Source organism: Phodopus roborovskii, unplaced genomic scaffold (genome assembly GCF_943737965.1).
Source record: "Phodopus roborovskii unplaced genomic scaffold, PHOROB, whole genome shotgun sequence".
NCBI classification, from domain to species: domain Eukaryota; kingdom Metazoa; phylum Chordata; class Mammalia; order Rodentia; family Cricetidae; genus Phodopus; species Phodopus roborovskii.
In genome coordinates, this window is record NW_026125052.1 from 29,604,202 (window position 1) to 29,620,068 (window position 15,867).

The 15,867-nt window shown below is 49.0% G+C and overlaps 1 protein-coding gene across 1 annotated transcript in view; it reads right to left on the reverse strand.

Annotated features, from left to right (window-relative positions):
* Nucleotides 1-241: 241 nt before the first annotated feature.
* The window catches only part of Grb2 (growth factor receptor bound protein 2), a 60,944-nt gene continuing 45,318 nt past the window's right edge, over nt 242-15,867 (reverse strand). The window contains exons 3-6 of the mRNA XM_051180480.1: nt 10,366-10,463; nt 5,216-5,338; nt 1,171-1,339; nt 242-658 (exon numbers count right to left, since the gene is read on the reverse strand). Coding sequence (XP_051036437.1) covers nt 473-658; nt 1,171-1,339; nt 5,216-5,338; nt 10,366-10,463 — 576 coding nt within the window. The 3' untranslated portion in view covers nt 242-472. The remainder of the gene's footprint in view (nt 659-1,170; nt 1,340-5,215; nt 5,339-10,365; nt 10,464-15,867) is intronic.

The window sequence follows — 15,867 nt, forward strand, 5'->3', positions numbered from 1 at the left end:
AGGCATCTCTGGCAGAGGCCAGTCCAAGGGCCCCAGGTGCCCGGGCCGCCCCTGGTGTGTGAAGAGTACAGCTCTTAGTCCATCCGTCTCCACAGACATTTTGCATAGAGAAAATACCAGCTCACTTGGTTTCGTTTCTTTTATTATTGGCATCAGCTGGGACTGAATGTGGCCTCAAACGTCATGCACTGAAGGACAGGAAAAGAAAGGACGAGAAAAAGGACACAGGAGGGACAGGAGCAGCGGTGAGACTCTGTAATAGAAACTGTAATTCAATCCAATAGGTTAGGTTTTGGCATTATGAAATCAAACACCCTTCCCACCCCCCCCAAAGTTTCACCCTAAGTGACAGGGTCTCCAGCACGACCCAGGCAGGGGCTCTGCACTCCTCAGGCTGACAGGCAGCATGTGGGTGCAACGCTTGTGAACGGTCTCAACTTCTTCACCTTCTTTAAATAATCTCTTCTGCTTCTTAGACGTTCCGGTTCACCGGGGTGACGTAATTACGGGGAAACATGCCGGTCTGCCCGTGGCAGGCCCCCTTCCACCAATTGGGATCTGAGTTATCCATGACATGGATGAAGTCTCCTCTGCGGAAGCCCAGCTCACCGTCTTCCTGGGGGTCAAAGTCAAACAGCGCCTGGACGTACGTGGGCTGCTGCAAGAGAAGCGTGGGGAAGGAACGGCATTCCCAATGCTGCCAGCTGCCTTGTAAGTGACCGCCCCCAAGGCGAGAAAACCCGTGCACACCCGTCCTCCCACTTCCCAAAGCGGCCTTCTACCCTCCCCCACTCCCACCCACCCCCAAATCCTAGGTGGGTTTACAGGAATCCTTTACTGATGTTCACAGTGACAGGGCACAAACACCCATGTCACTGAGGATGGCCAATGAGCCACATTACACTAAAGGGGGGGCACACACAACACAGGCTGTGTGCACAGAGTTCTGTTAACAGGTATAAAAATGTCTGCGCTCTAGTCCTCCCTCACAGGCTGCCCGGGGCAGGAAGAAGCTCTCTCTGTGGTGGCAAAACTACCTGGCTGCCAACTGCAGATCCTGAGTGTGGGTGAAGGTTGCCTGGTACACAGGGAGGTGGGGGAGGCCCTGCCAGGGCCTCTGTGCTCCAGGAGCCCCCCAATCGCTGGAAGGGGCCCGGAGCTCTGGCTTACCTGTGGCACCTGCTCTATATCCCGCAGGAATATCTGCTGGTTCCTGGACACGGATGTTGATCTGTGGTAATCTACCAGCTCATTCAAAGAATTAAACTTCACCACCCACAGGAAATACTTCCCGGCCCCGTCTCGGAGCACCTTGAAGTGCTGGACATCATTTCCAAACCTGAGGATGGGAGGGTGGACATGAAGCGGCCGCAGGGCTGTCCTCAAGGTGCCTGAGGAGCTATTGTCCCGTAAGGCTTTGGAGAGCGTGGAAACACAACAGCTGCAAAGCAACCTGAGTCTTCAGCTGCACAGAGCGGGACTGTCCGGGAGTCTCCCTAGACCTCTCCTCACTGCTGGTCAATGAGCAACCCTCACACAGGGCAAGTCCAGCCATTAGTCCCACTCTGCAGACACCTGCGCGTCTAACACAGCCCATTAATGAAGCTACAAGTTTATCTGCTTTAAAGGTTAAAAAAAAGCCAGGGCCGGGCGTTGGTGACGAACACCTTTAGTTCCAGCACTCGGGAGGCAGAGGCAGGCGGATCTCTGTGAGTTCCAAGTCAGCCTGGTCTACAGAGCAAGTTCCAGGACAGGTATCCTCCAAAGCAATACAGAGAAACCAAAGGTGGAAAAAAGGTTAAAAAGCCATGTGACATCCAAACAGTAGCTCAGGTTGGCTTGAGCCAGCTAAGCTGGTCTAAACCTCCTGGTGATCTCCCGACTCAGCCTCTCCAGGGCTGGGATTACAGGTGTGCCATCAAAGCCATGCTTTCCTCTGAGCAACGGCCATACTACTTTTCTTTTTCAGGGTAATGAGACCCAAACATGGACGACATGCTGTTCTGTACCCGTGAACAAGGCTAACAAGTGTGATCACTGATGCTGGCCGGCCCATAGGGTCTGCCCACTGACACCTGGGCAGGACGATGCTTCCTGTTCACTGCCAAGCCTTCACATCTTTCCCAGGATCTCTCCTTCAGTTTAAGGCTTACAGAAGGCAAAGGCGTTCTGAAGACAATCCAGCAGATGGCAGCACTGAGCTGACACTAGAGCCTCCAAATCAAGACAGTTTTCCCTATAGACACACGTCAATCACAGTTACTTAAACCCAGGAGTCATTTCTGAAGTGTTCAGTTGATCTCTGGTAACTGAGACGGAGAAAGCAAGACTAAAGCAGAGGGCATCTTCATGGTTACATTTTCACTGGAAGCCAACACGCTGCCAAAAGCCTCAGGAGGACGCAGATGCCATGGCCTTGTCCGGGCCCTTCTGGGCTGCACCTGGCTTCCTGAAGTGCAGGCCACTGACAGCCAGGGTCACTTCTTTTGCTTTTTGTTTTTCAAGACAGGGTTTCTCTGTAGCTTTGAGCCTGTCCTGGAGCTTGCTCTGTAGACTGGGCTGGCCCTGAACTCACAGAGATCAGCCTGCCTCTTCTACCATGGCTTTCTAACCAGACTCTGACATCTTGAAACCAGTGCACTATCTGGAGACTGGTGCCATGTGAAGCCCTTTGTTCTGTGAAGATACTTTCCACATGTGTGAGCGCATGTGTGGAAACCGAAGTTAACATCGGAGTCTCTCCCATCTTTTCTCTGAACCAGCAGCTCACTGATTAGTTCAGGCTAGCTGGCCACCTGGCTCCATGGATACCTATCTATATTTCCCTGACTTTTACACCCTGGACCATGACTCAGGTCCTTATTTTCATGTGGTAGATACTCTATCCCATGCCCCATACAGCTTATTTTTTATTCCTAAAGTGATAGCACGTTAACTTTTTTAAAAGTTTATTATTTCCATTATTTATTTATTTAGTTAGTTTTTCCAGACAGGGTTTCTCTGTGTTTTGGAGGCTGTCCTGGAACTAGCTCTTGTAGACCAGGCTGGTCTTGAACTCACAGAGATCCACCAGCCTCTGCCACCCCAGTGCTGGGGCGCCACCAACGCCTGGCTAAATTTTGTTTAATTTTAAAATTACATTTCTCTATATGTGCATGTGTGAGATGGGCGTGGGGCCATCTTGACAGCTCGAGGAATCAGCGCTCTCCTTCCAACTGGGACCCAAACGACGCAGGTCGATGGGTTAGACGACAAGCACCTTTACTCACTGAGCCAGGTCTCCAGCTAGGGTCTCATGTAGTCTAGGCTGACTTTGATTATGTAGCTACAGATGACCTCTAGAACTTACAATCCTGGTGTCTCCACCTCCTAAATACTGGGATTACACCCAGTTGTAGGCAGTGTTTATGCTAGGAACAGAACCCAAGATCTCACACATGCTGGGCAAGCATTGTAGCTACTGTCCTACAGGATTTCCTTTGATGGGAAGGAGTAGCCTGGCTTCCAGGCATCTTCAGCAGGAACATGTACAGAGCTGGGTCTGGTCACCTCCCATTCACTAGTTACTTCTTTCCTTTCCTAAGCTGTTTTACTGCTACCTGGAGCAATGGAAACCAAGGAAAGCACATGACACAGAAGCCACTAAAGCATAAAAAGGCAATTCTACAAACCCAGCCCAAGATGCTGCAAGATCTGTATGTGCATGTGTCCAATCGAGAACTTCACACTGGGCAGTGGTGGCACACGCCTTTAATCCCAGCACTCAGGAGGCAGAAGCAGGAGGAGCTCTGTGAGTCTGAGGCCACCTGGTCTACAGAGTGAGTTCCAGAGCAGCCAGGGCTACACAGAGAGACCCTGTCTCGAAAAACCAAACCAAACCAAACCAAACCAAACCAAACAAAAACCTTCAAAAGTCCTGGTTACAAGAGGAAACTATTCTTACACTCAAGTTTGGGGGAAAAGTACTGCAAGGCAGCTGTGGCAGTGCATGCCTTTAATTCCAGCACTCAGGAGGCAGAGGCAGGAGGATCTCAGTGAGTCCAAGGCTAGCATGGTCTACAGAGCGAGTTCCAGGACAACCAGGGCTACACAGAGACCCTGTCTCAAAAAACCGAAATAAAAATACTGCAGAAACGATCTGAGGCATCAGACCTCATCTGGTGGCTCTCATAGTGGCTCTCAGTCCCATTTAAACACGAGCACAGCTTTGTCCTGGTGCCAGGACTGAAGGCCTGTCATTCCTACTACACAGAAGTGAAGGTAGGAAGACTCAGTTCAAGGCCAGTCTGGCAATTCTTTCATTCTACTCATTCACCATGATGGTAGCAAGAGAACCCAGTCCCTGCACGTGCTACCCCCGAGCTCCCAGTGTGGGCAAAGGACTGAGACCCTGGTCAGTGTGGGGTGGCTTGGTGAGCAGACTTCACACAGACCTGACAGTGTGGCTCTCAACCTCAGATCCCTCAGGGCAGCAGAGTCTGCCCTCTCACTGCCTGGGGTGGGGTTAGAGGCACTGGGTTCCCCAAGCCCTTTGTGGATGAAGAATGAAGGAAAGGGGGTGTAGCTGTCCATGCCTGTCATCCCAGCACTCAGGAGCTCAGCGGAGACAGGCAGGGGCCGTCAACAAATGAGGACAGCCTCTGCTACGTATCAAGTTGCAGGGTAGCCTGAGGTACATAGGAAGAGTCTGTGTTGAAAAAGAAATGATTGAAAGGACTTTTGAGGTGAGCTTCTGCAGTAACACATTAGCTAGAAAAGGATGACCAGTCAAAAATTATGGAAAGTCATTCTTTTTTCGACAGGATCTCACTCTATAATTCTGGCTGGCCTGGAACTCAACAAGATCTACCTGTCTTTGCCTCCCAAGTGCGAGATAAAGGCAGGTGACACCATGCATGTCTAACTCCCATCTGGAGTTTTGAGACAGCACCCCTCCCGGCTTATGGAAGCCTTTTCAAGTAACATGAAAAGCCTTAGATAGCATCTGGCCCAGGTAAGCACAGGAGCTGAGATGGCGCGCGCTATTCTGATAGAGTGCTAGCTAGCAACAGCACTGAATGCGAGCAGGGAGCAGGGCGCAGGGCCGGTGGGGATTAGGAAACTGGCTGTGTGTGCTGTCAGTTCCCACAGGTTCAAGAAAAACGCTAGGATTTCCAGGGAAAGATGTGTCAATGGCGGCAGCTTGCTGTGGACAACTCCAACAGGAAATACTTACTTGACAGACAGGGAGAAGTCCCCAGGGGCACTCTCGCTCTCTCGGATTAGGAAGGCCCCATCGTGCCTCTGTTTGCTAAGCATTTCTTCTGCCTTGGCTCTGGGGATTTTGCCAAAAAACCACCTAAGGAAGGAAGGCAATCCAGTCAACACCTGCTTCCCCGCAAAGAAACTGGGCTGTCCAGTCTCACACGTAAATACGAGAGCTCTCCTTGCTGGTGGAGGGTTCTCTTCACCCGACGGTCCCCTGCACAAGGCTCACCAGGCCTGCTCTGGCTCAGTGCCTTCCAGAGAGATGAGCCGAGCTCCCAAGCAGTTCCATTGTCGAGATCAGACAACGAGCAGACCACCTCAAATGTGCCCCCTGAAGAAGGGTTTCTGAGGCCAAAGCCCCCTCCCCCCCCAAATTCATCAGAATGGCACTCAGGAAAGCCCTGCCGCACGGGGTGAAAGATGGGCAGACAGAGTGCAGGAGAGGACTGGAAGGACTAGAAGCTGGAGGCAGGGCTGTCCCTGCTAAAGCACGAAGGAAGGCTCAGTTGGTGAAAAGGAGACTGTGGGTGAGATGTCCTCTCCAGCCTCTCAGCACAGGCTCAGGGTGCAGCCTTCCCAGCCGCTGGGAAAGCCCTGAACGGGAATAGACTGTGGGTGGTGCCAGGACGCTCGCCTTGAGTTCGAGACTCAGCACGATGTAAAAGCCCAAGGAAAGGAAAACCAAGCCACAGTATCAGGGACATAGAAGTTACTACACACAGAAAAGCTGGGCAGAGGCGGCGCGTTAGAAGTGTGACATACCGCTGCCACCACCTGGCTCCTAACTGGAACTTTTACAAAATAAATGTATCAACAATAAAAAGTCTGAGTGTGTGGACGCACGGATGTCACCCTAGCAGCATAGCTTCAAGGCTGGTCTCATACTAAAACCTCGTCTCAAAAACTAAAACAGAAGGAAACATTAGTTCGAGAACCATTTTACGAACCAAAACTTTTGTCTGTCTGCACCTGGTTCCGGTACACTGGGCTTCAAGACCCCACACAGCAGGAGTCAGAGACTACTTTCACAGGCTTTTACAAACCAATAAGCTTCTCTAAAAGTGTCTTGTTTGCAGGGCTGGAGGCAGAAGCCAGGGCCTTGTGCACGTGGGGCTAGTCTCCTCTACCACTGAGCTAGACAGAGCCTGATGGGTTTCTTTTAATGGTGGTATTTATGTATAACTGCATGCCTACACACAAATGTTCTGCTAATCTTTAAAAAGACTGGTCTGTACTAACCTAGAAATAGCAAGAAGCCAAGGGGGAGGAGAGATGTATTTTCCAGTGTATTATTTATAGCAAGCCATAGGCCTCCGCCCACATGTACTTACTATGAAGAGTGTGTGTGGATCTGCTGGGCACACACAACTCACACTGCTGGCCTTCATGTGGACCCAAATGCATCATTGGGGGCCGGCTCTCTATTGTGTAACTGTCCCTTTCCTCTCCACACAAAGTGGGGGAGGACGAGCCTCTGGTACAGCGCACTGTGGTGCCATACTAAGTGACAGGTACATTGGCCACTTGGCAGCCTGTAAAGTCCCACACTTGGAGAGAGGCTTGAGTGTTTGGATCCTTCTGCAGAGCGCAGTGCGGAGGGGCACCGACTTTCCACCCGCCAGCTGCAAGTAGCCCGGCAGACCATGCTGATGCTCCCTCTTAGGACTAAGGGTTTGATCCTAGGGCCCCACTCTTGCAGGTTAAGTGTTCTACCACTGAACCAATAACCTCTGACCCTTTTATTTTGCTAAATTGCCCAGGGTGGCCCTGAACTTCCACTACTTCTGCCCCAACCTCAAGGGATTATCGGTAGGAGTATCTACTACTCCAAATTCTCATGGGAGGGGGAAGGGCAAGTCATGAGAGTGGCTCTCCTCATCAGAGCAGTACGGACAGACCTTCCTAAGGAGGGGGCTCTACCCGTAACAACCTGACTCAAAATGCCCACGTTATCAGAACCATCTGGAGGGCATAGACCACAGCAACTGCACCAGGGGATGCTGTGCTGATCCAGCACAGCTGTCAGGAAACCACGGCTCTCAGGCTATCTTGCTATGTAAGCCCAGGCTGGCCCTTTTCTTTAATTTTTTAAATCTGTTGGTGTGTGAGCGCGCATGTGTGGAGGTCAGAGGGCAGCTTCTGAGAGTCAGGCCTCTCCTTCTACTCTGAGACTGAACCTGCCCTGTCATCCAGTTCCTCAGCCCTGGGCGGTCCTGCATTTGTGATCTTCCTACTTTAGAGTCTGGAATGCTGGGAAATACACTCACTGACCACCACACCTGTCTCTTTACTCCAGTGCTGGGAACTGTTGCCTCATGAGGTCTAGGCAAGCATTCTACCATGAAACCACATACCTTTACAGTTTTTATTTTTAAAAATTAATATTTTTATGGTACCAGTGGTGGAATTCAGGGTCTTGTGCATAGTCAGTCCAGTGATAAAATGCTTGCCTACTATTCAATTCCCACGATGGTGTGTGTGTGTGTGAAAAAGAAGGGGTGTGCGTGTGTGTGTGTAGATGGCTAAGTGTTTAAGAACACTTAATGCTCCTTTAGAGGGCCTTCAGTTCCCAGCATCCACACTAGTGGCTCACAACCACCTATAACTTCAGTTCCAGAGGATTGATGCCTCTTTTTGATGTCTGTTGGGGTCACATACATATACTCAAACACAGACATACACATAGAAACACACAATTTACTTTTTTAAAAGAAGGCAGGACAGGTATGCTGGCACACACCTTCAATACAAACATTTAGGGGGAGGCGGCAGCCAGATCCCTCTGAATGAGGCCAGGCTGGCCTACAGAGAGAGTTCCAGGACAGCCAGGGCTAGACAGACAAATCCTGTAGTGATTTATTGTTTATGATTTATTAAAGCCACTGGAGATCAAAATAGCAAAGCAGCCACACTGGTTAGCTTTAGATCTGAGGATTTCTGGAGACAGGGTTGCCATTTCAGCTTGGTAGAGGTAAGATCTGCTGGCTCGGCTGCTTTGTTTCTCTGGTCTTCAGCTTGAAGCTTGAACCCCAATGTGTCTCTGGGTTTACAAAGCAGGCTTACTAACACCATGGGAATCACATGTAAGAAGTTCATGTTGAAGTTTCAGAACTTCAGGTTTACCCCACTCAAGCCCCAATCTTAGGTTACAGGATCTCAGGCAAGAGGCATCTTAACCATGCACAGAGGGCCAGGGTTCTAATATGCATATGCCATTTACCTGAAAGTTTATTAGCATTTAGATTTCTTCACTAAGACTTTAAGCCTGAATACCAGGAAAAAAAAATTCTTTTAATGAACCACTTTATACAAAAAAGCAAGGTATGCAGGGCAGTGGTGGCACACGCCTTTAATCTCAGCGCTCGGGAGGCAGAGGCAGATGGATCTCTGAGTTTGAGGCCAGCCTGGCCTATAGGGTGAGTTCCAGGACAGGCTCCAAAGCTACAGAGAAACCCTGTCTTGAAAAACAAAGACAAACAAAAAACTCCAAAACAAACAAACAACAACAAAAAGCAAGGTATAAGTTTCAGTGGAATATAAAAAAGGAGAAACTCAACCTAATTTTCCAAGGAACCTAGAATCTTTTGGGTAGAAACCAAATTTACCTACTTGTCTGAGAAACAAAAGCAAGAGAAATACACAAATGAGACTTCTTCATCTTGTACATCACCCCTTGGAGTATGTAAGCGTTATGAGGCGCCTGGCAGTCCTTGAAGTAAAAGAAGTTCCTTTGAGGCGGCTCTCTCTCTTTCCTGCCTGGCAGCATCAATTTCCTCCACGATCACCTACAGCCAATCAAACTCCGTATCTTTAGGCTAATACTGCCCGGACACTATCTCTAAGACTTCCCCAGGACAGCGAGGGGATTTATTGTATCAAGGGGCAGGCTAACTGCAAACTGCAGATCACACATTCTCATTACCGACAACACTCCGTAAGAACTCACTGACCAAGGCATGAGCTAAGCTGACAGCTTTGAGGAGAAGAAAAAGAAAGAAAAAAATCACCTTTTGAGATGAGCCTCAGCATTTGGCCCAGTTACTATCAGTCACCTGCAAGGGCCACGTGCATGGGGACAAGCCGGCACATGGCTCCATGCTTCCCTTCCCTTTCTTTCTTTCCACCGTGAAGCCTTTAAGTGAGTGCTACATTAGTAAATTACTAGCACTGCAGAACAAAAAAGAACGGGTCAGATGGCCCTGCTGGTCAGTGAGACTAGTAGGACAGAGGCTTCGAAGAAAACTAGAAATGCTTGTTGTAGGGGCGGCAGGAGGGGGGCTCAGCCCTCAGTGCTCCTATGGCCTGGGAGAGAACCATCTCCTTCTCTCTGAAATGGGGACTCTGGGTGGAAAAGCAAACATTAGGAAGAGCCTAACAGTGAGACAATGAAGACACCATTCTATGGGTCATCAAATGCACCAGCAATAAACCGCATGCTAAGAACTCTTCAAAACTCAAAACACATCAAATCATGAGATGCACTGGTTCCCAAAGGACTCAATGAGAAATTAGGAACTTGTATTTAAAAAAAAAAAAATAAAGTGAACTCTCAGAGATCCCAGACACTAACCTAACCTGTTACTACATGCTAGTGTTAGTAAGAAAACTCACTAAGCATTGCCTCAGACCACCCTGCAGAGCTCAGCTATCTTTTCTTTTTAGTTGGTTCTCTAAGTTAGGGTCTTGGTGAGTACAGGCTGGCTCTGAAATCCCAGGTAGCTGAGGCTGGTCCTGAGATCTCTATGTAGCTGAGGCTGGCCTCGGGCTTACAAGTCTCTTGCTTCAGCCTTCCGAGTGCTGGGATCGCAGGTATGCACCATGACACCTTACTGTGCTTCCATTTTAAAATTAACAACAATATTTGGTAGCCTGGCATGGTGGTTACATGTAGGTAACCCCAGAACTTTGGAAAGCTGAGGCAGGATGACCATCTCACCAAACTAAATCAACCTGGCACAATGGCACACACCTTAAAATTTAGAACTAGGAAGGCAGAGGCAGGTGGGTCTCTGTGAGGTCCGCCTTGTTATAGAGTAGCCAAGGCTATACTGAGACCCTGCCCCACCCCCAACAATCAACTCGAAACCTGCACTCGGGACAAGCAGGAGCCCAACTTACGGGTGTGCTTTCATTTCTATGTAGTTCTTGGGGATGAAGCCATCCTTCCCATTGAGCTCTGCCTTATACCAGTTCTGGTCACACTCTTCATTCAAAACCTGAAAAATAAAGGACATTTCCCCGATTACATGTGGGACCACAGACAGTCTTATCCTCTAGGGTTGTGGAAGGCTTACTCAGGTATCGGAATTCTCTTAACGTCAACAGCCAGCATTTTATGTTAAACTATGAAAGTTACAGAAAAAGCAACTCTCTGGGCAATGAAAAATTCAGGCTTCTATTTCAACCCTTAGAATTAAGCCTTCAGTGGGAAGGCAGAAGGAACGGTGGTGGAGTGAACCGACAGTTTTCTTAAGGAGATTCTCTAGGAGACAGAGACTGGCAGCAGAGAGCACAGGGACCCTGCAGGCTGCAGTCAGGGAGAGGGACGCAAGCTTAAAGAGAAATTCTAGTGTTCTCTGCAAGCCAACTGTTATGCGGGTTCCCCGACCAAGCAGCCAATCAGGGTAACTAGGGGCCGGTGCATAATAAACTATTCTAAAGACTAGGCACCCAAATCCTACACTGCTGTGCTCAGGTCGGACACTCCTGGAAGTAGACCAACCAACACAATTCGGGGCCCAGACTCAGAGCAAATTCAACAAAAGGCAGAGGGCATAAAGCTAGTAAAATATTTATACATAATGAAGTCTCCTGTAGCCTAGGTTAGGCTGTAACACAGTGGGTAGCTGGGATGACCTTGAACTTCTGATCCTGCTGCTATGATCACAAGCTGTTTTTATTGGTTTTTAAGATTGGGTCTCACTTTGTAGACCACGCTGGTCAGAACTCAATATGTAACAAGCCCAGATGGGTCAGAACTCTCAACCCTCCACCTCCCAATCCTAGATTACAGGTGCCCACCATGCCTGGTTTAAGGTTGATATTAACAAAGAAAATGCAGGTGGGCGGTGGGGGCCCACACCTTGGATCCCATTGCTCAGGAGGCAGAGGCAGGCATATCTCTGAGTTCAAGGCCAGCCTGGTCTACAGAGAGAGTTCCAAGACCGCTAAGGTTACACACAGAAACCCTGTCTCAAAAAACTAAAAAAAAAAAAAAAAAAAAAACCCCGCAGAAGACGTGTGGTGGCCTCTACCTCTAATCCCAGCAGTGAGAGCTGAAGCAGGAGGTTCATTCACTACACGGGTACACAGTGAGACCTTGTCTCCAAAAGAAAGGGCAGAGGAAGAGGAAATACACAAGTGAACTCAACGTTAGTGGGGACAAAGGAGGTGCTGACTGGAACAGTGGTTAGTCTACGCTACAGCTAAGCCCTGAAAGGAAGCTGAATATCGGTCAAGTTAGCAATCAGAAAGCTCTAACACGGCTGACACTTTAAAGTGGCATAAAACCACAGGACAGCAACCTACCAGGGGCAGAGAGCATGCATGCTCATCTCAACAAAGGCGTCCAGCCCAGGAGCTTCACCATGGGGCTCCTATGTGCCATGCTGGCAGGCCTCAAGCCACAGGTGACAGTCACTGGCTGTAGGTGTGTGTCAAATGTGGTGGCACATGCCTTTGATCCCAGCACTCAGGAGGTAGAGGCAGAGTTTATACAGAGTTCCAGCCAGTCAGGGCTACATAATGAGACCTTGTGCCCCCCCCCAAAAAAAACCCAGGCCCAATTCTACAAAAGCTAATAAAGTAACAGTAAGCACTCAACAAGGCAGCCTCAAATCCCAAGCAGCTCATATGTCACAGTGCATGAAGGACAGATTTCTATTTGTTTTGTTTTTATCAGCTACGGGTTTATAGCCTAGGCTGGCCTTGAACGGCGAACCTCAGGCTGATCTAAGACTAAGGGCAATCCTTGCTTCAGCCTCCTGTATACTGGAATTAGAGGCATAAGCTATCACACCAAATTTAAAATGTTTTAATTTTTTTCTCCTTAAACATCTATGGGCTGGCAAGATGGCTCAATGGTCAAGAGGGATTGCCATGCACGCCTGATGAGAGAGAACTGCCTACTGTTAGTGCCAGCACTCGGGAGGCAGAGGCAGGAGGATCTCCGTGAGTTTGAGGCCAGCCTGGTCTAAAGGAGAGTTCCAGGACACCCACATTTGCAGAGAAACCCTGTCTCAAAAAACAAAAACAAAACAAAAAGGAATAGGTGCTGGGCAGGGGGCACACAGGGCGCTTCGCTTGCAGAGGACGCAGGTTTGATTCCCAGCACCCATGCTGGGCAGCTCACATACAGGCACACGCACTTCACTAAAGATCATGATGATACACTGTGTAGGACACACACCCTTTAAAAGCCTTTTTAACAAAGGCTGGCCTGTGCAGGGGCCAGCAGAGGCACTCTGTTGCTCCCACAGGTACACAGGGGGACTGGGGTAAGAGACTCCTCATCCCCACCTTTGACACAGAGCTCTCAACAGCCCACTAGGAGGGGGCCTGCTTTCTTTTCTTTTTTAAAGTTGCTTAAGGCCAGTACTGTTATCAACCAAAAATAAGGGCTTCCAGAAAAACATGGCCTCACAGTGTCTTGTGAAAGCGACTCTCTAGTAACGACAGAGCAGTCAACAGGCTTGGGCAAGAGCTGCTGGGGTGCACCCCAGATGAGCCAGGCTGACAAGGCAGTGGCTCTGACCTATTTGTGCAACAGAAAAAGAGTCTCACTTAGCAAAGGCCAGTTTGACTGCACCCCCAGCCTTGTAGAAAACAGACACCTGGACATGCCAGCGCCCTGGAAGCTGCAAGTTCTCATGCCACTTTTACCAAGGCAGAGGCCGCCCCTAAGAATCTTCAATGCAGGAGATGGCAAGGGAACTCCAGGCGCGGAGACAATTTACAGCTATGGCTTTTTATAGCGCCAACCATCACCTGGTGCTACTGCACCTTTGTCTCTCAGGCGGCAGGGAACCTCGATGCTCAGCAATGAATGGCTACGATTTCAGTTATCTGGGAATGCCATGGTGATGCCAGTACTCTGGGACTTAACAGGTTGGCTATGCTGGGGCGAGCACGGGAACGCACTTCCTGCTCTGCACATGTAAGTTTTCACAGGGAAGCCCAGCACTGGGATAATTACACTATTGGGGATGGAAAGAAGACTCAGTGGTTATGAGCACTGGCTGCTCTTCCAGAGGACCTGTGAGTTCCCAGCACCCACAGGGTGGCTTAAAATCACCTGTAACTCCAGATCCAGGGGATCCAGTGGCCTCTTCTAGAGTCTGTCGCCAGGTATGAATGTCATGCACAGACACCATGCAGGCAACTCAACATGAGAGTGAGAGAAAGCTCATGTAAAGAAAACGTGTGTCTATATGCATGTGTGTGCACTTAAGTTCGGAGCATGTGCAGCCAGAAGGCATTGGAGCCTCTGCAGCTGCAATTACAGGCAATTGTGAGCTGCCCAATGTGGGTGCTGGGAACCATACTTTTAGCGGCTGAGTCATCTCTCTAGCCTACCAAATTAACTTCTGTTTGCTTTTTGAGACAGGATCTCTACATAGCCCTGGTTGCCCGAACTCTTGTAGATGAGGTTGGCCATGAAAGGGGGGGTGGGGGGGAAGAAGTGTCACTACGCCCAGCTACAATTTATTAGCTTTTTTGTTCTGTTTGTTTGTTTTGTTTTTTTTTTTTTCAAGACAGGGCTTCTCTGTGTAGCCTTGGCTGTTCTGGAACCAGCTCTGTAGATCAGGCTGGCCTTGAACTCACAGAGATCCTCCTGCTTCTGCCTCTAGAGTGTGGAGATTAAAGCCATGTGCCACCACTGCTTGACCCCCCCCCCCCCAAATTAACTTTTATCCAAAAGTTTGAACAAGCAAACTAGCAAAGGCTTCAAAAGTGAACTTGAGTTTAGAGTCCAGTGGAGGGTCGCCCAAGCACCCAGAGTCTGTTTCCAGCTGACTGTTCACATCCCTCACAGATAAGGTCCAGGGCTTGTTCTGAGAGCTAAGAATGAGGGCTGCCACAAACGGTCTCTACCGCCCACTTCCTGTAGAAGGCACTTAGAGACTGCTCATCCACCTATCACCTCCTCTGACAGGTGACCTAAGCAACCCACAGCCAGCTCCACCTCTGCTGTTCCAAGGAATCTCTCCAGTCAGTACTCCACAGCTGCATTTTTGTCTGGCTTTTCCACATTGCTTTGAACTGTGACTCAGTAGCTATACAACCCCCACCCATCCACACACACAAGTACTGTGGTTCAACGGAAGCAGACTGATGAAGAGATGAGGCTGTAAAAGGAAGAAAACCCAGTTTCAGTGAAGGGTTTCCCTCCCCCTTACCGAGACTGTTACCCCAGTCAGGAAGATACTTCAGAGCAAGAGCACACCGTGGGGCGCTAAGCTGGGTTCCTGTGTGTGTCCCCTGCTGCTGTTTATTTAGGTGTTGTTTGTGGAGATTCGGTTATGACACATTAATTCAGTTATGGCACCTCAATCAAAAGTCAGGACTGGCTGGGCAGTGGTGGCTAATACCTTTAATCCCAATACCTGGGAGTCCAGGAAGAAGGCTCTGGGGTTCCAGGCCAGCCTGGTCTACACAGTGAGTTACAAAAGAGCCAGGGCTACACAGAGAAACTGTCTCAAAAAACAACACAAAGAAGCAAAAAAGCTAGAACTGGGCCAGCAAGATAGCTCAGTGGGTAAAGACACTTGTAGCCAAGCCTCATGACCTGAGTTTTATCCTCAGGGCCCAATGGTGGAAGAGAGAACTCTCATGCCTCGGACTTGACTGCTACACATACACTGTGTGACTCAGATGCCCCAATAAATAAATACATAAACTAAAAATTTGCTAAAATCTAATCAACCTATGAAACAATCTCTGTAAGAGAATTTGTGTATCAAGTAACAAGTTTCTTGGGAGTGGAGTTCAAGACAGGGTTTCTCTGTATAACAAACAGCCCTAACTGTTCAAGAACTCGATCTGTAGACCAGGCTGGCCTCAAACTCACAGATATCCTCCTGCCTCTGACTATAATCCCAACGCACTGCGGGTGGAGGCAAGAAGGATCTCTGCAACTTTGTGGGCAGTGTGATCTACAGAGTGAGTTCCAAGACAGCTAGGATTACACAGAGAAACCCTGCCTCAAAAAACCAAACCAAACCAAACCAAACCAACACCATTTAAACTCTTAATGTATAAAAACTAAAAATATAATGTACAGCTGGTCCTTGAATTGCAGAATTTTAACACCAGAAGCTCCATTCAGGTATTGATAAGCCAACTAATTAAGCAATCTCAAGAGAATACTGAATACCATAACATCTAGAGGCACTTGTATATGAGCGCATGTGTGGTTCATGCACACATTTGCTCTCACACTCTCACACAAAGACACGTGGAAGCCAGGAGGGAATCAGTGTCTTCCTCTATCACCTGTCACCTTACTACTTTAAGACAGGGTCTCCCACTGAATCAGAAGCGTACAATCTTGGCTACACTGGCTGGCAGGTCAGCAAGTCCCTGAACTTACTGTCACCAATGACCATGCCTAATCTTTTA